The sequence below is a fragment of the Lathyrus oleraceus genome, chromosome 1 (genome assembly GCF_024323335.1).
Source record: "Lathyrus oleraceus cultivar Zhongwan6 chromosome 1, CAAS_Psat_ZW6_1.0, whole genome shotgun sequence".
Taxonomy (NCBI): domain Eukaryota; kingdom Viridiplantae; phylum Streptophyta; class Magnoliopsida; order Fabales; family Fabaceae; genus Lathyrus; species Lathyrus oleraceus.
The window spans coordinates 379884471-379908658 of record NC_066579.1 but is presented as its reverse complement, the minus strand read 5'-3'; the positions used below and the strand labels follow the sequence as shown (position 1 = coordinate 379908658).

The following is a 24188-nucleotide window of genomic DNA, read 5'->3' as shown; positions in this document are numbered from 1 at the left end:
ACTTGGTTTACAATAAATCGACGATCAAATTTTTCACATCTGAAACAAAGAATAGAAAAGAAATTGCAGTGTAGTCTTGTGGGCCAAATCATCTATAAATATTCAGTGTGGTTTGCAGACAACCAGGTAAAGTTTTATCAGTTAAAGATTCTAGATGATGAAGATGTTCATCATATGTTTGTCAGTCATGAACAATCTGGGTACAATGATATAGAGTTATATATATTACCACAACAACAACAAGTGTCTCAGTTCATTGATCAGTCAAAAGTGTTTTATGAAACTGATGACGACGAACAAGTTAAGGTCAATGTTGTAGATGAGGAAGAAGAAGAAGCCGAGTTATTGGTTGATCCAATGGTGAACAATGAAGAAGAAGATGGGCCATTACCATCTAGTCATGTATATTGTCCACCTCAACACATGACAAGCTTTAATTTGGGTGTCGATGAACCTTCATCAGATATATATTACAATCCTTATGTGCAAATTCAAGGATCATTGAAAGAAAGAGACACATTTCACACAAAAGAAGATTGTGTAAAAGCTATTAAAAAGTTTCACATGGAACTATCAGTTGATTATAAAGTTGATATAACTAATGCAATGAGGTACAAGATTTATTATCGAAATGAGCATTGCCTTTTCAGGTTGTCAGCATTCGTACCGGAAGATGAGTGATTCTTGGAAGATTGGATCCATGGGTCCAATTCACACATGCATGCTCACAAACCTAATGCAAGACCATCGGAAACTTAGCTCTCAGTTAATATGCGATGGAATTTTGTCTGTCATTAGCGACAATTCGTCGTTAAAGGTGAGTACAATAATCTCGTATATTGTAGCACAATACAACTATAATCCATCATACAGGAAGGCTTGGATAGCTAGGACAAAGGCGGTTGAAAAAATGTATGGCAATTGGGAGGAGTCTTACAAACAACTTCCAAAATACTTGGTGACTCTTAAATGGTATGCTAAATGGACTATTGTCAAGTTGGAAACGTTGTCGGCGTATACCCCAGACGGAACTTGTGCTATTGGAAATGGAATACTCTACCGTCTCTTCTGGGCATATCAACCATGCATCAAAGATTTTGCTTTCTGTAAACCTATTATACAAATTGATGGTACATGGTTGTATGGGAAATATAAAGGAACATTACTGATGGCAGTGGCACAAGATGGTAACAACAACATTTTTCCAATCGCCTTTGCCCTAGTTGAAGGGGAGACTACTAAGGGATGGAGTTTTTTCCTAAGAAATCTACGATTTCACGTTTCTCGTCAACCTAACTAATGTTTGATCTCTGACCAACACCCTTCAATAGTCAATGCATACAAAAACACTGATAATGGCTGGCAGGATCCTCCGTCGACGCATGTCTTCTGCATTAGACATATCGCTCGGAATTTTATGCGGGAGATCAAAGACAAAACGCTGCGGAAGAAGGTTGTTAACACAGGTTACGCATTAACAGAACCTTCTTTCAAACACTACCGCGAAGACATCAGATTATCAAACGCAGATGCAGTATGGTGGATCGACAGTATTTCATTGGAGAAGTGGACTAAGGCATACGACAACGGTCAACGTTGGGGCCACATGACAAAAAATCTTGTGGAATCAATGAAATCTATCTTCAAAGGCATCTGAAACCTACCTATAACCGCTTTAGTGCAGACAACATATTTCAGGCTATGAGCGTTGTTTGAGACTAGACGTTCCAAATGGAGTTCAGTGTTGCAATTTGGGCATTTGTTCAGTGATGCTTCAGTGAAATTCATTAGACACGAAGCTGACAAAGCAAACACACAAACGCGGTCACGGTGTTTGACCGTACTAAAGGTTGGTACAGTGTTGTTGAGTCCATGAATCACAATGAAGGCATGTCGATGGGACAATACAGAATGAAACTAGATAGAGGTTGGTGCGACTGTGGAAAGTTCCAAGCCTTTCGTGCGCCCTGCTCCCATGTCATTGCGGCATGCTCAAAGGGATTCATCCTACTTACTATTTGGCGTTTACAAAGTCATAAGTCTATCCAATGTTTACAAAATTAGTTTTTCGGTTGTTGCAAAAGAGGATTATTGGCCAGAATATCAAGAGGACATTCTCTGGCACAATGAAGTTATGCGAAGAAAGAAAAAGGGTCGCCCAACAGCACCCGTATTCGAACCGAAATGGATACGGTGAACAAAATGGTTCGATTGTGTAGTTCATGTCGTCAGCCAGATCAAAATCGTACTAATTGTCCTAGTGTTGGAACGAGCACAACAAGATAATTTTACATGTACCTCTTTTGCAATATATAAAAAACAAAATTTATTTCATATGATAACTTTGTGAGGAAATACCATCACAAACAAATACAACACATTCAACACACAAGCAACACATAAACAACAACACAAACAACTACAACAATTAAAATATCATTACTATAACTAAGCGATTACAACCATCAAAACAATTTTGAACATATTATGCATGACCATGTGAACGTTTATGTCAGTCTTAATATCCACTCATTCACGCACTTCTCCATTTTGATTGAACGTGGACTCAAGCCATTGAATTCTTCTAATCCTTTCACTATCTGCAATTTCTCCATCTAACCAACGGTTCAACGCTCGATTAAGACGTTCAAACGAATCTATATTCCAAAGCCGAATCTTTATCGGAGACGCGACTGCTGAAAAGATTAAATCGGCACTTCTCTTGTGAATGTGTTCAGACATGATTAAAGAAAACAAAATTGAAGATGATTGAAGAAATCGAAGGTAAATGAAAGAGGGTAAGAAGTTGTGTGAAATAATATGGGGATGGGAGGGTGGTATTTATAGAAGAACTAAATCATGCATGCGCAAAAGCAGTAGGCTCCACACACAAACATGTGACAATGCATGTGGCACATACACACATGCACACATGCATGTGCCAATGCATGTGGAGCATACACATCTGCACACATGCATGTGTCAATGCATGTAGCGCCTACATGCATTGGTTTTGCATGCATGTGCCAAGGATATTGGCGCCTCCTTTATATCTTTATTGGATGCGATAGTTCAATTGACGCATAAGTGATAAAAGATTGTTATTTTAGTACTTTTTTTGAAAAAGATATTATTTAGGGATTTAATTTGAAATTTATGACTATTTAAAAAAAGAATCGCAACTTTCTATCCATTAATAAAGTGCTACTTTCCTTTTTCTCTTGAATTTACCGTTAAATTCATTACATAGCGCTGATGGACTTATCCACGTGGAGAATGCCAAGATTGCCTTGATTCAGTTTCATAGTTCCTCTCTCTCATGTTTGCAATGTCTCTCTTTGCAAATCTCAAATAATGCTAGCAAAGTGTTTTTTTTTACATGTTCTATTTTTGCAGAGAAATAATGCTTGTAACACATTTGATACATTATTTTGAGAATTGACATTTTCCATTCTTTTTTATAACATGTTTCTCTTGTGTTATCTCATTCACAAATTAAACATTTTTTCTCTTTTTTTTTTGTACATAACATTTTCAACTTTTTATTCTACTCAAAATCTCAGAAGTTGTTTTCTCCATTAGTATTTTTAAACCAATGAATATGAAATAATGTCCTTTGATTGGTTTATGGCTATCAAATAACTACTACACTTTTAAGATACAACAAAATAAATATAACAGAAAAGAATCATTGACTAAACTAGTGATACCAGTACACAACAATGTTTCAAAATTTTCATGGCTATTGTACAGTTAGTAGAATCGAAATCAGAACAGTAATTGCTCTTGATAGATCTCCAATGCAAGGATAACTTTTTCCATTAACAATTTCCTGTGCAATCTATACCTGTATGTCACCACATTCACAGAAAGAAAACAAATTATTACTAGAAGGTAACGATGATGCTAATGAAATTAAACTTTACAAAGTTTATGAAAAACTGCTAGATTATGTGAACTCGACATACTTTATTGCAGCTTCTAGCAATCTCGTGGCTTCCGGTGAAGAATCTGTGGTCATTATGCATAAGATAACGATTAGCTTTAGCTAATAATTTCAAGATATCAACAATGAATTTACCTAATAATTTCTGGTCTTGCTTAGAGGTGGTAGCAAATTTTCCAAGCATTTGTTTGCACTCTTGTTGTATTGCCTTTGCAGCCTTTCTTTCTTCACTTGGGATTGGAGGCACATCTCCAGCTGACCATGTTGGCAATGTTCGCGCCGCGGCTATGACTGCTCCATCAACAAAAGTATCTCCAGCATTCGATAGAACTTCTGCTAAGAATTACATTTTGATATGCTAAATAATGCTAATTTGAATAGATCAAAGTGGATTCTAGAATGGAAAATAATATTGTCCGTACCGTTACGATAATACTCTTCAGGAAGGCCTGATATGTTGAAAACTGACAAGAAGGAATCCAAATGGATTTGTGCATTTCCCGAGAATTTGATCACATCCCAAGGATTCTGCAAATTTAAGTCAACACAGCACGAACATGAAAAAAAAATACATAACATTCTTTGATCAAGATCTAGGAGAAAATTACCACCGGCGAGGAAAATCCGTATCTTTGCATTAAGATGTCACTCTTCTGTGCACTCATGTAATCAACTGTCATCTGTTACAACATATTCAAGATATCCATGAAGGTTAAATAAGCATGAAAAAAAAAATACTTAGTTTCACTAAAATTATCCATGCTCTAAAAATCATGCACAAATTAACCGATTAATACTTTTCAAGCTTATGAACAATAACACTCCTAAGTCACTTTGATAAGAATAAAAATAAATTATGCACTAAGCAATGTCTAGTACAAGGAAGGAATCAAGAAAAACATACTTCCCAGAAGTAAAAAATGATTTACCTCGTCTCCTTTTCGAATCTGTTGTCCAGCATTTATAAGAACCTCAAGCATCCTGTCCTTGAACCGCCAATGGAAAAAACAATTTGGCTCAAATGAATGGTTCAGCATATCTGAAAAGCAAGACCAACTTAACCAGTTAGCTCAGTCCTATAATAAAAAATGAGAGAGAAAACTTACATTGACATTGGAAGAAAAAAAAAAAGAACTGCTAAAACTACAATGCATGCATGAGTATAAAAATGACGGTGGAGTTAGTTAGACCATTTGAGGTGAATAAAGCTTACCGGCATAAGGAATCAGCATATTTGCATCCTGAGTTAGTGCACACATTCTCATTTGCATGTTGATACATCTTGACTGTGCAATTCCCACGGCCCAAGTGAACCTTTTAGGATCACGAGCAAGACGTTTCACTTTTAGGGGCGCATCGATATGCTAAACACGATTAGCACAATTTGTTAAGAACAAAAACTATGTGATGTGCATAATGGATACTAGCAATTTCAACAAGGACAATTTGGTCTTTACCCAGTGCTTCTCCCAGAAATCTAAAACTCGTTGTTGGTCAATTCTAATTGTAGAAGCAAGATCGGGATCCTGCAGCTCCAAAAGTTCCTCCTAGATATACAAATCAACATGGGATAAGGGACATGGAAAGAGTTCTAAGTAGTACTGTCCAAGGTCCGATCATCAAAGACTAATATAATCATAAACTTACTAACATTTGCCTATACAAAAACATAAGATCCCGTAAAGTGGAAGTTGAAAAATCAAGTATCTATTACGTATCTGATGTCCCTTTTGTTTCCAAGCATTGATCAGTAATCGTAATCTCATAAAACTGATACATCTAATGTAAGCTACATATCAACCAACATTTCAATGACAAAATAAAATAAAACTACGCACCTCTGAAGCTAGAAGTAAGCTAGTACTTTCATCTGCACTTGGTAAGAAATCACCGTAATACTGCCAAAAGTTGTCTTTGCAGTCGAATGAAAACAAGAGAAGGCAGGCTAATCTTAAATCCCAATCTGTCTGCCACAAAGATTTACACAATTACATTAAACAGATAACTAGAAAAATGAACAAAGGTTTTGACTTTTGGTGACAAGTTGGTTATACATATACTTATCATGAAAACAATCAAGAAACCAATTGTATCATATTTTGAACTAATGACTTTAGAGGAGAACAGCAATTACCTCTGGATTTGTCGAGTTGATAATATCAAATATCGGATGACCAAGGGGAATTATATCAGGGAAAAACATCCATGGAAGCTTCTTGCTTATCGTTAGCATCAATTCAAGAGGAATTTCCATTATAACCTGTCCAAGTACACCATTACGCAAAACAGCCACGGACAAGTACTAACAATATAATCATGAAAAACATAAAATGCTCAATTATGTTGCATGTGACACTGCCACCAATCACGCACCGGCTTTATAACTGTTAGAATGTAAGTGGTGTACTACCATCACTTAAATGAGGCTACTCACCCTTGGTCGGCGAAGAGGTTCAACATCTTTAGAAGCATACACACCAAAACCATTTGGTCCTTCCCTAAAATCAACTCCATAAGCTCGCATGCTTCGGACATATCCTATCCTGTAGAAATCAGGATCCACAGGCTCCAACTAGAGGAACAAATAAATTAGCACAAGAAACAAAAAGAAGAAAAAAATTACAACCAGATATCTCATTCTCATCAAAACAGAAGACCCTCTAAAAAATTCATCCAAAGGCAGCACATTTAGGCAAGAAGATACTGAATCTCAAAGTTAACTATAATACTCTATTTGTTAAAAACACAAAAGCACACACACATTACTCAATCAATCCTTTGCATATAGAAGCTAATTTCTAAGCTTTAGTCCTAATTGTTACCTCAGAAGATGGGTCTTCAGCTGTGGGAGGCTGAAACAAGGGAAATGGGGCTGCTTCAACCGAAGCTTTAACAGGTCGTAGTTTGTTTTGAGCACAAGAGCCAAACAAGTAAGTGGGTCGCCACAAATAGCTATGGTGCAAACCTTGGAACTGTTTAGGAACTAAACAAGTATTAGTAACAAAAAAATTGAGATTGAAAATAGAAGGAAAGAGAAATGAAGTGAACCTGGGTTTTTGAGAAGAAACAAGGCGCTAGTTGATAAACAGGAAAAGAAGAAGCCATTGAAGCATATGTTGTTGTCTGGTGAAACTAGAGACAGAAACAGAGTGGAGAGTGGAGAATGGTATAGACAACAACGTTATCCATTTTATGTTCCTGCGAGCAAACTCGCGTGTCTGGTATGTGGGGGGTGGAAATAGCAATTAAACGAGCCTCTATTTTGATTAATATAGAATATTAATTTCCCATTTTTAAAATTAATTTTTGGATTCTCTATTAAATAATTAGGTTGTTGTTCTCACTCTTAGGATAGGTTTGCTCAAAAGTTAATAAAAGTGTTTGTTTTAATATTTTAGGAGGGGAGAATAGGGGATCATAATTCTTTTTAGAATTATTTTCAGTTCTCTCTTGTACTTTTGGCAACACATCTCATAAGCAAAATGTCTTATTGTATTCTTGATTCGAAAACTCCTATTTTCACACTTCAAACCTTTTTTCCAATCAGGAAGATCTTTTCTTCTCTTCTAATAAAAAAATATTAGGATGTTTAGTTTTTGTCCATAATCTCAATCCTCACCATAGTAAGCTAGACCCGAAATCCATCAATGCATCTTTCTTGACTACTGTCCTCACCAAAAAGGATATAGATGTTACTCTCTCCAAACTAACTTTTTTTTGCCATATTATGGATATCACTTTCTTTGAAAATCAACCTTGTTACACCAAAGTTGGCATTCAGTGGGAGCAACCGCGCATATATCCATCTAAAAAGTTTAGATTATCAAATTTTGACACTTGAGGAAACCGAACCTGCAAAAAATTTACCAGACCAGACCTCAAATACTCAACCTTTAGCAATCGAACATGCACAAACAATATCAGACCATACCCCAAATCCTCAACCCGAACCTGCACAAATGTTACCAAACCAAACCATTGATACTCAACTAGCCAAACTGGTACCAGACCAGACCCCAAATACTCAACCCGAATCTACACAAACATTACCAAACCAAACCATTAATACTCAACTAGCCGAACCAATACCCGACCTAGTTGAAAGGACCATCGAAATTGAACCGGAGATGATTAATATTTTAACTATATCTCAACAGAACCAAAGACGAAAAGCACAAGAGGTTATTTGGAAGAGGAAGACCTATGAAAGGAGAAGGAAGGAAGTAGAGTCAAACACAACTCCGATGCAGAACCATGAGTCCAACTAGGCTCTTGAAAATGAAGTTCCCTTGGGTAATATTGCTACTAACTCTATGAATGTTGATGATACTTCCTAGAGAGAAAAAAATGTAAGATCTTTTACTAAACATCCCATTGAAAGATTTGTATCTTATGGAAAGTTGTAACAGAGTTACAAGACTTTTGTAACAACATTTAACAATACACATATTCCAAGCAACATTCATGAGGCACTCCAAAATTCTAAATGGGCAACAACCGTAACTGAAGAGGTTCAAGCCTTAGTTAAGAATGGAACTTGGTATATCACAAGCCTACCGACAAGGAAGAAGCCAGTAGAATGCAAATAGATCTTCTCCATGAAGTATAATGTAGATGGAAGTATAAATCAATACAAAGCTTGACTTGTAGCAAAGGGATTTACTCAATCATATGGAGTAGACTATGAAGAGAATTTTGCACCAGTGGCCAAACTAAATTCAGTCAGAGTTATACTTTATTTGACTGCAAATTTAGATTGGTCACTCCATCAACTAGACATCAAGAATGTCTTCCTAAATAGTGACCTAGCAGAGGAAGTTTATATGCAGATTCCTCTAGGACTTGAATCATCCATCACCTCAAATATGGTGTGCAGGCTCCGAAAATCCCTTTATGACCTCAAGCAGTCTCCAAGGGTGTGGTTTGATGGATTAACTCGAGTTGTGAAGAAAGACGAGTTCAACCAATGCCAATAAGATCACATTATATTTGTTAAATACTCCATCGAAGGAAATGTAGTTTTGTTCATTGTTTATGTTGATGATATCGTTATTACAGGAAATGATTGTGATCAAATTGATCATTTAAAAAGACTTTTGGCAAAGGAATTTGAACTTAAGGACTTGGAACAACTTAAGTTTTTTTTAGAGATGGAAGTTGCTCGAGCAAAGAATGGTATCTATGTTTCACTGAGGAAATACACCATTGACTTACTTCAAGAAACTGGAATGCTTAGGTGCAAGGCAGGTAATACACCCGTAGAACAAATAAAAGGAAGATGAAAGTCCATCGGCTGACGAAGATATATATCAAAGTCTAGTTGGAAAACTAATTTACCTAAATCGCATTAGGCCCGACATTGGGTTCGCTGTAAGCTTGGTAAGTCTCCACATGTCAAATCCAACTAAGTCTAACATGAAAATGGTGAATAGAATCCTCCAATACCTCAAGGGAACACTAGACCGAGGCCAACATTTCAAGAGGAATTCAAACAGGGGCATTGAAGTCTATACAGATTCAGATTGGGCAAGAAAATCAACTACATGTTGTTTCTCATTTGTGTAGGGGAATCTAGTAACTTGAAGAAGCAAGAAATAATATGTAGTGGCGAGGATTAGTGAAGAAGATGAATTTAGAGATATGGAAGCGTTGCTAGAGCAGTGGCACGTTAAATCCATGTGCGACAGAAGGAGCGGCGCGTGGGAAGGCGGGCGATGGCACGATTTTGGGGACGAGACAATATGGAGGAGGCGATTCCAACAATATAGGTATCTCGTCGGAAAATCGTCGGGACCAGAGGCATTAGTGGCGGAAATACCGATTGTGATCGAAAAAAGAGGAAGAGAAAATATTTTTTTTTGTGGAAGACAGTGAGTCAACCAACTCCGATACCATGTTGTGATTGTGTTTTTGTGTGTTGAATATTATCACATATGTTGTATATTTATATGCAAATATGGTTATACACAGTAATAATTATCTAATTACACATATGACTAATTGAATATCAATTATTACTAATTGATTTCTAACGGATTCCTAATAAAAGTGATTCAATTCATTTATTGGGAGGCATCTTGTATAATCACATGGGGAGTCTGTCTTGCAAACTCAACATAAGTGTTTGGAAGGTTTGGCAACACATGTTTAGACAAGGTCAAATTTTAAGATGTTTAGACCAGTGTTGGACAGGGCTTGTCGCTGCAAGGTTGAAAAGGGAACGAAAAATGGATCCATTTTTCCCTAAGTTGTTACTAAGTATCCAAGAAAAGAGATGGAGTGGGTTGATACATTTTGTGAAGACATATTGCAATTTGGTTGTTCTTAAAGATTCAAAACACTGGGGAATTGCATGTGAACATTTGATGACTGCGTTTATATATATATATATATATATATATATATATATATATATATATATATATATATATATATATATATATATATATATATATATATATATATATATATATATATATATATATATATATATATATGAACATTGTAAATATCCCTGAGACGTTAATATTGTCGAGATGGACGAAACGTGTGAAAGAAGAGGTAAACGCATGCAATGCAAACTGCTAAAGTCAGCATGATCTAACATTTGTAACGACATATGTAACATTTGTTGAGCGATGTGAGGGGATGGTTAATGCCTCTCTTGAGAGCGGTAATCCTTAATATTTTCACATAATGTTAGATACGGTCGAGAAACATACCAAAGTTTTGGAAGAAGTTGGAAGGGGTGAACTTGTTGAGACGACCGACATTGGTATATTATCATTTGAAGGTAGTTTAAGTAATCCCCACATGTTAAAAGAAAAGGTGGTATGGTTGCATCTACATCAGAAGTTGGGGAAGGCAAAACAACAAGGAAAACACAAACATGTGAAATATGTGGGATTAATGAGCATAACTAGAAGTCGTGTCAACTCAGGCGAAATTCACAAACATTATTGAGTGGTGGATATGGTATAGAAGAACGTGGGTTCAGCGACATATTGGAAGTTGGTTCAATGGCGACAACAAAGACTTCAATGTTCATATGGTAAATTAACATATTAGTTGAATTCTTCACATAATTTGAGTTTTAATGGTTAATCATACATTTTTTTTAAATTTCAGGCTGACATCTAAGTCTAAGTTAAAGATTCAATAATGTTAAAACAGTAAGTTTAATGGAATATGTACATAGTTATTGTTGTTAGTCATTAGCCAAGTCATTTTCATTGTTGATAGATTTTGCAATTAAATATTGTTTTCTTGATTAAATTTGCAGGAGTCAATGCAGTTAAAGACATTATACATGATCGTCATTTGAAATTTTAAAATTTATTTTATGTTTTAATTATTAATTAAACAAGTATAACTTGTAATATAATGAGATATGTTTTTATGTTTCGAATTAAGAATATTCTGTAGTGAAGAGTTTGTAATACACAAGAGCTTATGTTGCTATCACAATGTATCCATTACTATTAATTTTTAACCTAGGGGGATTTCAATTCGTAACACAATAATTTAAAGGAAAGTGCTGTTTTGTACGACGACATGCAAATACGAAAACAAACGAAAGCTGTATATTCAGAATTGCAACACATAATCTGGCCATGATTTCCACGTAAAGTGGAACTATCTTGTTGACCAACCAATAGTAACAATACAATTCTTCTCAAGATATTTTACATTTTAATACTAAAAATTATATTCCATTTTTAATACATAATCTAACTTCTAAAGGAAAAGTTAGATGCACTAAACAAACTTGTAAAGGAAAAGTTAGATGCACTAAACAAGCTTCTAGAGGAATCGATACCTATGAAATGTTTGAGACCAAGTATATTTGTTTATGTCTTTTGGTCAGGTTAGATTATATAATCGAGATTTGATGGAAAATGATGCAGTATCCTTGTTGAAGGTTGTCAACCGTAGACTTGTTGAGGAGAGATATCAAGATAAGGAGGTTTTCATTTCAGTGTGTCAAGCTGTACAAAGTTCTACTCCATAGTTTTCTTTCCTTCCTTTTCTATAGCTAACAAGAGATAATATATAAGAAATATTTATTTAATTAAATGTTAAACTAATTTAAAAATTAAACATTGGTTTATAAGCTGTTTTTAATTTATTTTCATTAACTGTTCAAGATAGTTGATAAAAACAAGTTATAGGTTAATTTTAGGAAAATGGAGGCAAAACCAAATGGTTACGTGAGTGAACTGGAGAATGAGTTGATTGAAATGCTTAAAGGAGTGGTTGCACCAGAAAGAATCGATGAACAATGCATCTACAAAGTACCACAGAGAATTCGCCAAACTAATCCACAAGCTTATACACCTCAAATCATTTCCATTGGTCCTTTTCACAGTCCACATGGTTCAAGTAGTGACAACATTTTGCACCAAATGGAACAATTCAAACTCAAATATCTCAAAGGACTTCTAAATATATCAAAGTTATCTCTGGGTGATTTAGTTTTCAAATTTCAAGAGTGGGAGGAGAGAATCCGAAGTTGTTATGCAGGGCTTTTAAGCTTTAACAGCAATGATTTCTTAAAAATCATTTTCATTGATGCATGCTTCATAATTGAACATTTTCTTAGGTGTTATGACTACCCAAATTGGATGGAAAATGACCCTATATTTCTAAAACCTGGGTTATTTAATGACATTATATGTGACTTAATACTCCTTGGATTTAACAAAAGGGTAATGGATAATGATGGATATGAAAGTTAGTAATGGATTTTTGGATAACCAAGTGGATTCACAAATTACTATTGGACTATGGCTATGGTTACACTTAAATGGTTAATAAGATCAAGAAATTCTAATGATAAAAAAAGTCATGATTAATTAGTACTTAAAAACAATGTTATTTCTAAAATTAATCGGTTAAAGAAAATGATGAAATGATTATGAAATCAAACTAATTCTCCAAAGTCGATTTGAATCTCAAAAATTGAATTTGAACTTTAAAAATCAAGTCAAAACTTCTAGAATTAATTCGAAATCGATGGAATGATTATGGATCAGATTAAGGGTTTAGAGGTTGATGGTTGACTTTGGTCAACTGGTTGACCAAAAAGTCAACACAAGCAAAAACGCATATTTTCTCATGGACAAACGCATACGGACCATAACATCCCGAACCAACAACTTATGTCAATGCCATGAATTAAATCAGGTGAAGCTCGATCAATCGACGGTTCATACGCAGGATCCCTGAATAGAAAAGTCATGAATCAGGATTTCAATCCATATGATGTGCAATGCCATAAACTTCGATCCGGCCCTGATTTTATCAACCACAAACCCTGAATCCATGATACCTGTCAGTAGATGTTGATCATGAATGAATTAATGTACATGAATGAGTATGAATGAGGTTAGATGGATATCAAGTTATAGTCAGATGAACAAGTGAAAAGGAGGACAAATGTTTGGGGTATGACACCTGCCCCTATGGGTGTTCGCAGTGCGGTTTGGGCGGTTTTTGCGATAAAAATCATCCGAACCGCAAGAGAAAAAAACATGCGGTTCAGTTTGGTTCGGTTGACTTTTAGAAATAAAATCAAACCAAACCAAACCAAATCAATGCGGTTTGGGTTGGTTCAGTTTTTTATAATATTTTTATTGAGCCATATATACTCCTATAAATAACGACATAACTTTGTGTTTAGTCATTCATATATTACTAAATAACATCAAAATTCATCATATTTAGACAAAAACGTTTCATTCAATATACAAAAAAAACCAGATTAGACAAAAGTGGAATAAAAAACAAATATAAATAGTAGCATAAAATAATATCAAATACATTATAATAAAACATAAAAAAAAACATATGAGATGAGAGATTAGAGAAGATGAAAAAAAGAACATAAGAGATGCGAGATTGAGAAGAAAAGTGCAATAAAAATGTAATTGGAAGATAAAATAGTAACATAAAAGATAAAAAAGAAAGAACATAATAGAGGACTTATTAGAGTAGAATAGGCGAGACCTACATGGAAAAGAAGATGAGAAGAATGTGTGATACTACTATGAGAGATTTAAGAAGGTTGAAATTGAAACCCTAAGTGTGATTAAGAGAAATCGTTTGTAATTGTAAGGTTAAGGCATGCTAGGTTTGAGGTTTGGGTTGGATGTGGGATAAGTGAACTTTGGGTTGTAACATAATGCGGTTTGGTTTGATTTAGTTCGGTTTGCAAAATACAAACCGCAAACCAAACCAAACCGTACGGTTTTATTAAAAAATGACCCAAACGAATTCGAACCAAATGCGGTTTTTTGCGGTTTCGGTTTGGTTTGGTTTGGTTTGCGGTTTTCTATTGGGTTGGTTTGGTTTTGAACACCCCTACCTGTCCCTATTTAATCTTCTCGGACCTGAAGGTATGAATAGCAACTGCTTCACACATTCATGGTAGGAGAGGATTAAATACTAAAATAATCAAGAAATTTTCCCGCAGGGAATGAATGAAATGAATGAGATGTAGGGTTAAGGGTGTTTATGGAAAGTTATTCAAAGAGATGCTTTATGAAGTCACGCATGCTATATGCAGTATGTTATGTATGCTGATCTCATTTTTGTGTCTTTCTCTATTTTTTTATTCTTTGTCTTGTTTTGCCTCCACTAACGAATTTTGGCTTGAGATTGGTAATCGAGGTATTCCCGCGGGATTTCGCAAAGGTAGAAAGAAACAAGTGTTTGCAAAAAGCAAGTACCTGAGTAAAAAGAATTGGAATGAGGTCCCTTGCAAAAGGCAAAGAGATATCTTCCTAAAGGCAAACAACTCAACTGAGAAGTGACCTTCTCTTGCAACAGACAACAACGGCTCCTTAGCAAGAGAAACGGAATCTTTAGACACAGTTGAGAAAAGGTGAACAGACGTCTCACACAAAAGATGATGAGAACTCCTTAACAAAAGGTTAAGAAGAAAATGGGAATGAGGGACAAACTCGTTGGGGGAAATATGATTCTCTCGCATAACAGGTAGCAATAACTCCTTTGCACAAGAGAAGGGGTCTTCCAAAAAAAAGGTCAAGAAGAAAGATGGTCGAATTTCTCATACGGAAGGCAGTGAGAACTCCTTAAAAAAGGTTAAGAAGAAACGGGGATGAGATTCTTGTACAAAAGGTAACGAGAATTCTTAGACACGAGGTCTGCTGGGGATTCTCACACAAAGGTAGTGAGAGCTTCTTAACAAAAGGTTTAAGAAGAAATGTGGAAAGGATTTCTCATACGAAAGGTAATGAGAAACTTCTTAACTGAGGGTTAAGAAGGCGCATGAAGATGAATATGATTTCCCATACAAAAGGTAATGAGAAACTTCTCAACAGAGGGTTAAGAAGAAAGTTGGAAGGGGTTTCTCATATGAAAGGTAATGAGAAACTTCTTAACTGAGGGTTAAGAAGGAAACTGGAAAGGATAATCTTCCCATACAAAATATAGTAACGACTTCTTTGCAAGAGAAGATCTCCATGCAAAAGGCAAATGTCACTTACCAAAGGTAAGTAGGTTTAGAATAGAAAGGCTCGAGCAAAAGGATGGGGAGACTTACAAAAGGTAAGCAGTTGGGGATAAGAATCTTTATGCCAAAGGCACAAAGGGGACTCATAAAAGATAAGCTAGAAGGGGAAGACCTCCCATGCAAACGACAAGGGATACTTACGAAAGGTAAGTAATGGACAAAAGGTCACAAATATTTGCACAAATCAAAACAAAGAGTGGGACAAGACCTGCTAGGTAAAACCTAGACTCAAGGGGATTTGTCAGACGAATCTGGGCTTTAGCACACTCTGATAGGTGGGGAACTTTACAAATAGGCACGAAAACCTCATATCGTCCCTCAGGCACAACGGTGGGGATGAAGTTCTCAAATAATGGCTACCCAGACCCCAGGACTCACCAAACCTATATCAAGTGTTTAAACAAACGGGAAACAAAGATTTGACAAAGGTACCCTACTCGTGCGAAAGGCATCGAGGGGGAGACGTGATTTCGTGTACAAAGAAACGAAATAAACTCACGAAAGGTAAGTTATCTCAATCATCTTCTTCAGGCGAAAGGCAAGGAGAGCTGGCACAAGGCCGAAGGGGACTTACAAAAAGGTAAGTGACTAGCGAAAGATTTAAAAAGGTACTTGCAAAAGGCAATACAAAGGAGAGATATTTCGGGAACATCTGCGGGGAATACCACTCTAGATTTTCATGATAACATTCTCACTAGGGAGGAAGAATGTCTCAACGGAGGATCCTTTTATGCTTTCGAGAAAGACTATTATGCAGTTATGCATGTTTATCTTGCATGGCGTAATGCTCCACCTCGATGGAATGTGTTATGCACTTTATGATGTGATGTGATGTAATTCATGATTGTTTATGCAAAATGTTGATGCAGTTTATGCAATGGTCTTGATGTATTTGGGTACACCAAGCGTGATTGGGTTTTTTAGTAAGGCCTTTTTTGGGGATCTGTCTTCAAAGGTTTATGAAATAACAATTTTCCTCGTCAAAGGGTTAACTAAAAAGGAAGGTCGTCATAAAAAGGGTTGATGGGACAATAATTATCATCGTTAAGGGGTCGATGGAAAAGGAATATCGTCAGCAAAGAGTTGATGAGACCAGGGTTGGAGAAAAAGGAATGCCATCATCGAAGAGTTGATGAGACAAGGGTTGGCGAAAAAGGAATATTGTCATCAAAGAGTTGAAGGCGTCATCAAAGGGTTGATGAAGGGACTATCATCATCAAGGAGTTGATGGGACAACAATTATCGTCATCAAAGAGTTGATGGGAAAGGATTTTCGTCATCAAAGAGTTGATGGAAAATAGCGCTTAGGTAATAATATCATCATCAAAGGGTTGATGGGGAAGAATTGTCGTCATTAAAGAGTTGATGGGAAAGGATTATCGTCATCAAAGAGTTAATGATGGACTATCGAAAAAGGAATGTAGTCATCAAAGAGTTAATGACGCTTGTCAAAAAAGGAATATCGTCATCAAAGAGCTAATGACGCCTGCCGAAAAAGGAATGTCATCATCAAATAGTTAACACCGACTGTCGAAAAAGGAATGTTTGGTATGCCTATGATGCATGTTAATTTGATGCAATCTTTTCGTCTCGGTGAGAGAACTTTTTTTTTTTGATATGGAACTTCCTACCTCGGCAGGGAAGTCATGCATGTATGTTGTATGCAATGCATTTGGAAATGTGAGCTGGTGATTAGTTTTTTTATTTGGATTGGTCTTCCTTTTCTGAAGGGGAGATCTTTTGGGTACCAATACTGATCGGATTTGAATTTATGATGATGAAGTGGGCATTGGTTTTTTTTTGTGGTTGCCAATAGGGATTGAACTTGTGGTTTGGGAAAGGATTCGACTTCCCGAAACTCCATATTTGAAGATGCTATCATCGGAGGATAGATGTGGATGTTCTTGGTGCCCTAAGTTTGATCCTCAGTTGAACCTGTATCTTTGTTCCCAAGAGAACTTCCACTTCTTTGCCTGATATATCATGACAAGCTTGCAAATGATTGCATGAGCGTAGCGACATAATCAATGCATAATGATCATGCTCTTACTCTGCCCCAGTTTGTAGGGTATTCAAAGGAATCTTCCTCGAAAGGAAACCTTGGTGGGGATTATACCATGACATGGTCTGAGATGATTTTCCCCAGTGTATGAATTTGCAGTGGTCTGCTCTTGCCTGAGCCTTTGAGGGAGTTGCCCCTGATTAACTGAGTATTGATGACATGTTCCCTTGATCAACTGATGCTTGGAGATTTGCTTCAGACTATCCAACTCTTAGGTCAACACAGTCACTGGATGCCATGCCCATGATCCATAGGGTTACGAAACAGTCTTGATTCGGGATAGCCTCGATCTTGACTAATGTTCAAGCTCCTCTCTGACTGATCTTTGGAATCTCCTTGATGTCAAGCACTGACTTGCAGTTAAAATTGTTCATTTAACAATGGTAATTTTAATGTGACATTCATGCAAGTTTTTGAAAAGAATCATTTATTTGAGATGATTGTAGTGACAAGTGACAAGTGGACCATTAGTCCAAACGTAATGTCGATATGGCTAATGTGAAAGATACATTGAAAACATGATATCAACACAAAAGATTAGCAAATATCTAGGAGTCGGTTTACGTAACCTTGCCGCCGTATACTTTTCAGAATAAACCCTGCTTTAATTAGGTCTTTTGAGGGTTATAATGTGGTTCGGTTCACGGTTATTGAAACAAAGGATATAAGGATCAAATTTGATTTTAACCCATCCTTCTTTGTGATGTTTTCCAGTCCTACGTTCAGCTAATTTAGCATACGCATTAATCTTCCAAGAGAGTTTGACGATGTAAGAATTAAGATGATGATTCAAGGTTCGCTTGAAATGGCAGTCACCTTATTTTCCACGGATGTCGGTGACCTTTGGATTCATGATATGATGGTCACCTTATTTTGCTTTGCCTTGATTGAGGATTTACCGACCTCTTTTGATTTCTTTATTTTTGTTTTTCCCTAATTTTTTCCTGGACCTTTCTTTCAAACCTTTTGGTCCACCGGGAATACCCTAATTTTTTCCTAAGTCACCCCTTTGGGGGTCTGACTTAGCGGGTTTTTACTTTTGCTTTCTTTTTTCCAAGTTTTCTGAAGGGTAGTGACTGCCAAGTCATTGGTTGTTGAAGAACTATCATCATAGCTTTTGGATTCGACACTTCGGGACGTGTGCAAATAGCATTATATGGTTGATCCCTAGACGGGATATTTTGTCTTATAATCCGAATGCATAGCCGAATCAACTTAACACTATCATGCCCCGGGTTAAGCATAAGGGTTTTCAGATCCTAAATAAACACCTACTTCTAGGTTCGAAGTGGTTAACTAGGAATTAACTCCTTATCTCTCCATTGTTTGGGGATTTGAAACAATGCATGTACATCATCAACAAGGTTTTATCCGAAAGCATACCGTCAGCAATTATGGGTATCTCGTTTTCATCATCCTCCCTCCAATATTTGCTAAAACAACAGTTTGATAAAATAAATGGAGATGTATTTTTGTGATTTTTGCAAATAAATGAGAAGATATAAGTGAATACGAATGGATTCGTTCAAAACATGCATGCTCATTTTATTAACACTGCCATTTATAAACAACAATGTTTAAAAGCAAGTAGCACTTAACAGCAAAGAAACTACAAATGCAAAGTAATGATGTGATCTAAGGATTGTCAGTGTTAGGGAACCGGGCTTTCCTCTTTCGCTTTGTTGTTAGGCTAACATTATTCATAGTTGCTCGTCAAGACCAATATGAGGAGTATCATGCACTGATGAACCCTCATGCCTAGGTGAAGGATTGTTGTTGATTCAAAGACCTCGCGACGCAAATGAGAACATATTGGAGTCAAGCAACTTTTGTACCTGGATTTTAAGCACTTTACAGTCTTCAGTCGAATGCCCATGTACCCTGGCATGGAATTCACATCGGGCATTGACGTCGAAGCCTGGTGTGTATGGAGGAATCACTAGACGTAGTTCCTTCGGCACTATCAATCCACCTTTGATCAAATACGATAGTACTTCGCTGTACGACATTGGAAGTAAATCAAAATGCCTTACTGGCTTTCTCGGCCTTTGTCGAGTGTGTTGACGCTGCTGAAGCGGAGCTTGTCATTGATTCCAAGGAGATCCTCGGTTTTCATGAGGGGATTGACCCTGTGGAGGGAATGGCGTCTTGTATGGACCTGGTGGAGCTTCGCAGATTGCATTAATTTCCATCTCCTCCTGTTCTTGGGAACTGACAAGGGATTCACTCTCACTCGCCTGGATGTTCGAGACGTCTCAGATCTTTCCACTTTTGAGCATGCTCTCGATGCGTATTCCAGCTGACACCAAGTGTGAAAAATCAGGTGAAGTACTACCTATCATCCTTTCGTAGTATGGACCTTGCAAGGTATCCATGAATAAGTTAACCAATTCTTTCTCCAAAAGTGATGGTTGAACTTGAGCAGCTAATTCTCTACATCTTTGGGCATATCCTCTAAAGGATTCATTACTCTCTTAAGATAAACCTTGCAACTGCATACGACTGGGAGCCATGTTCAAATTGTATCTGTATTGCTTCAAAAAGGTGTTAGCCAGGTCTAACCATGATTGGATGTGACACCTTTCTAGCTGCATGTACCAACTCAATGATACTCCACTCAAACTGTCCTGAAACAGTGAATCATTAGCTTATCATTGTGAGCATAGGAAGTCATTTTTATGCAAAACATCACCAAATGTTGCTATAGACAATTATCCCCTTTGTACTTTTCGAAATTCAGTGTCTCGAACTTTGGAGGCATTATCAGGCCAGGTACTAAACACGTGTCTGAAGCATTCAGACCGAAAGTATCATGCCCTTCTATGGCTTTAAGCTTCTCTTTTAACACCTGAAATCTTTCAGGAATCTCCACATCTCGTGGATCCTTATTTTTCGTCACTGGGACTACCCCTTGGGAACTTTGCGCAGAGAATGTGAAACTATGATACTCAATAGCATCGCAAGAGGAGTTTCTATCTCGGACAATGGGATGCTCTTGTATAATCTGGTCCTCAACAGGGATCTACACCGGCTGAGTTTGAGAAAGATTGTTCACTTGAGGTGGAATGGCATTCTCGGTGACTATAGTATGTTGCATGTTATCATCTCTCCTTGCCAAGGCTGTCATCGCTTCCACAAGTTGGTCCAATTGGTTCTCCATCACATTAACATCCAGCTTTGATGCAAACAAGTTTTTCTCCATGATCTTTCAAGTCCAATACGAGTGTCGAGAAATCAACTGTGGATTATGGACAAAGGATGTATGAGCTTCTTTTGTTATGGTTTGGAAAATGACATGCAAAATGATGCGTGGATGCATGCGATTTTTTCGTTTGATGTATGAGTGAATGAATGAATGGATGAATAACATTAAGGCACATGGATTCAAAAGTCTGAGGTACAGATGGAGGATAACATTGTTTACTTTCCGCCTCAGGGATCTCACTAGGTACGATCTAGGGTTTTAGATAGGAACCCCAGAGTCATCGATTCATTTGGCTGTTTGGCGCTTACGGCAAAAGCTTGTCGATCGTCAACTCCCTCAAATGGGTCTCTTCTGGGTGAGATCTTCGTACCGGCCCATATGAGAAAAGCTTCTCAGAGACCCGCACTACGTGACCATCGACACCAGGTTCTAGGCAAGGGCCTCAAAGTCATTGACCTCCTTGACTGTGCCGCTTACAGCAAAAGCTTGTCGGTCGACAACTCCATCAAGAAAATCTACTTTGAGTGAGATCTTCGTACCGACCCTCGCGAGAAAAGCTTCTCGGGGACCCGTACTACGCGACCATCAATCTTAATAGGCTGAAGGTTCAATGTTCTACAAAGGTCCTTAGAGTCATGTATCCTAATGAAAACATTGATCGCTTACGTCAAAAGCTTGACGGTCGTCAACATCTCCAAAAGAATCCACTATAAGCGAGGTTCTCGTATCGACCTTTATGAGAAAAGCTTCTCGGTGGCCTATACTACTCAACCTCTCCTATCTCAAGTTTTACTCTAGACTCGGGTAAAGAGTCTTTCTCACAAGGTTTCTTGCAATCGGAGTGCCATCCATCGACACCATAGAACCATGGAGACACTTGTTAGATTATAAAATTTAAAGCGAAAGGTAATAAATAAAACAAGCAATCAAAAGGATGAACATACACACATGCGAGGAAGCAACCTAAATTAGGCTTGACTTTCTTAGGGAGGTTTCCCCAGCAGAGTCGCCAGCTGTGGCTACACGAAAAATACAGAGTCGTCATGGTTTTTATTTATTCCAAAGGAAAGGGAAAATATATAGAAAACCCTAAATAATGGTCATCGCAACCACAAACAGGTTTGGAAGTCGGTTATGTAAGGGGAATGTATTAACACCCCTCACATCCATGATACTCCATGGAAAACCATCTAGGATGTTTGCGCTTATGTGGATGTTGTTTATCGAATGTTTGCTTGCCAAAGGTTTGCGGAGTGGAGGTAGATTTTAAATTAGTGTGCTCGCCAAGGATTGGGTCATTGTGTCTACGTATGCCCACTTGTTGAAGTGAGAAATCAGAGCCTCGTAGTTCGTGGGTTTAAAAAGTTTGTTTGGTTGGTTGATTTATTGCCTTGAAGAAGGGTTTTTCGATTGTGTCGCCCTAAGTCTCAAACAAAAGGTTTGAATGCGTTGAATTATTTTTAAGTTTTGGGAAAGTGTTATTGACTTCGGGTTGCACTAAAGACTATGGATAAAGGTGAATACCTCGAACTACCAAGCCAAATGTCTTGTGTTCGAAGCATTCAGAATGAGTGTAGGAAAGCTCCAGTCTCATCCATTTTTTATCGCTTAAGGCTCGTGACGCACAATACTATTCGTATTTATTGTGTTTTTGAGTTTGATTTGGAAATGCCGCTTGATGTTGGATCAAGGGTTTGCTTATTGATTTTGATTTATGAAAAGACCGTTTGACGTTGGATCAAGGGTTTGATTATCGATGATAAAATGGTGATCGCTCCTAATGCCTAAGGGAATGCTATCAAGCAATAAAAGACAAAGCGAGTGAAAGCATACATCGGAAAGGGGATGAGGGTATATGTAAAGTACAAGGGAGTGCAGGAAATAAAAGGCCTCATTGTCAGGTAGCCCAAGAGAAAGTCGTGTGTGTACAATTGTGTCATAAACTAGAAAGCACATAAAGATTACAAGTTCTTCTTGATTTTTGAAATAGTTTTGACAAAAATGGATTTGGATTTAACAAAAGGGTAATGGATAATGATGGATATGAAAGTTAGAAATGGATTTTTGGATAACCAAGTGGATTCACAAATTACTATTGGACTATGGCTATGGTTACACTTAAATGGTTAATAAAATCAAGAAATTCTAATGATAAAAAAAGTCATGATTAATTTGTACTTAAAAACAATGTTATTTCTAAAATTAATCGGTTAAAGAAAATGATGAAATGGTTATGAAATTGAACTAATTCTCCAAAGTCGATTTGAATCTCAAAAATTGAATTTGAACTTTAAAAATCAAGTCAAAACTTCTAGAATTAATTCGAAATCGATGGAATGATTATGAATCATATTAAGGGTTTAGAGGTTGATGGTTGACCAAAAAGTCAACATAAGCAAAAACGCATATTTTCTCATGGACAAACGAATACGAACCATAACACCCTGAACCAACAACTTATGTCAATGCCATGAATTAAACCAGGTGAATCTCGACCATTCGACAGTTCATACGCAGGATCCCTGAATAGCAAAGCCATGAATCAGGATTTCAATCCATATGATGTGCAATGCCATAAACTTCAATCCGACCCTAAGTTTATCAACCACAAACCCTGAATCCATGATAACTATCAGTAGATGTTGATCATGAATGAATGAATGCACATGAATGAGTATGAATGAGGTTAGATAGATATCAAGTTATACTCGGATGTAAAAGCGAAAAGGAGGGCAAATTTTTGGGGTATGACACCCTTCTAACCAACGGTCCAACGTCTGATTAAGACTTTCGAACGTATCTATATTCCAAAGTCGAATATTTATCGGAGATGCGGCGACGGAAAAGATTAAATTGTCATTTCTCTTGTGAATGTGAAAATACATGGTTAGAACTCAAAAACTTGAAGGTGATTGAAGTTGAATTAAAGAAAATGTGGTTGTAGGGTAAACTTTGTGTGAAAAATATGGTTGAAGGACGATGTATTTATAGAAGAAGTATGAAAATGCATGTGCTAAAGGGCTAGATGCCACACATGTCAACACATGTAGGCGCCAGAAGCATGGGCGCAAGCACATGCATGCGCCAACACCCTGGGCGCCACCATACAATGCTTCAAAAGCATGCGTCAGTGGTGTTGGCGCATCCTCTTGTTTCAAAATGGATGCGCTAGTTCATCTGACGCATCTGTTTTGAAAGATGGTTATTTAAGATTTTTTTTTTTGAAATATTGATTATTTTGGATTTTTTTTTTAAAATAGTGATTATTTTTAAAAGAAAATTCTTCATGTTCACTCTATTTTCAAATTTATACTTTTACTGTATAAATCATGTAATATCCTGACAGTCAAATTTATATTTTTACTGTATAAATCATGTAATATCCTGACAGTCAAAGTATCCATAATTGTCTCACATATTTGTTATGTGTAGGACTTTC

The 24188-nt window shown here is 36.9% G+C and overlaps 2 protein-coding genes across 3 annotated transcripts; one reads left to right on the top strand and one right to left on the bottom strand.

Moving 5' to 3' along the window:
• Window positions 1-3669: 3669 nt before the first annotated feature.
• LOC127138162 (protein PLASTID TRANSCRIPTIONALLY ACTIVE 14) lies at window positions 3670-7198 on the bottom strand. Of its 2 annotated transcripts, none has more exons than XM_051064557.1 (13): window positions 6995-7198; window positions 6769-6918; window positions 6381-6518; window positions 6081-6206; window positions 5785-5913; window positions 5404-5493; window positions 5160-5310; window positions 4876-4985; window positions 4555-4626; window positions 4369-4474; window positions 4082-4279; window positions 3969-4011; window positions 3670-3847 (listed from the first exon to the last, which is right to left on the bottom strand). In XM_051064557.1, exons 1-13 carry the CDS (start codon window positions 7049-7051, stop codon window positions 3769-3771), a joined length of 1449 nt encoding a protein of 482 aa, XP_050920514.1. In that variant the 5' UTR covers window positions 7052-7198; the 3' UTR covers window positions 3670-3768. The 2 variants fall into 2 exon arrangements, with proteins under 2 accessions (XP_050920514.1, XP_050920518.1); XM_051064561.1 differs by having other exon boundaries at window positions 4558-4626.
• A 1278-nt stretch (window positions 7199-8476) lies between these two features.
• On the top strand, window positions 8477-11957 carry LOC127108244 (uncharacterized). Its single transcript, XM_051045688.1, has 4 exons — window positions 8477-8486; window positions 9005-9193; window positions 9552-9769; window positions 11814-11957. The coding sequence occupies exons 1-4, from the start codon at window positions 8477-8479 to the stop codon at window positions 11955-11957; spliced, it is 561 nt and encodes a 186-aa protein (XP_050901645.1).
• Window positions 11958-24188: the final 12231 nt, after the last annotated feature.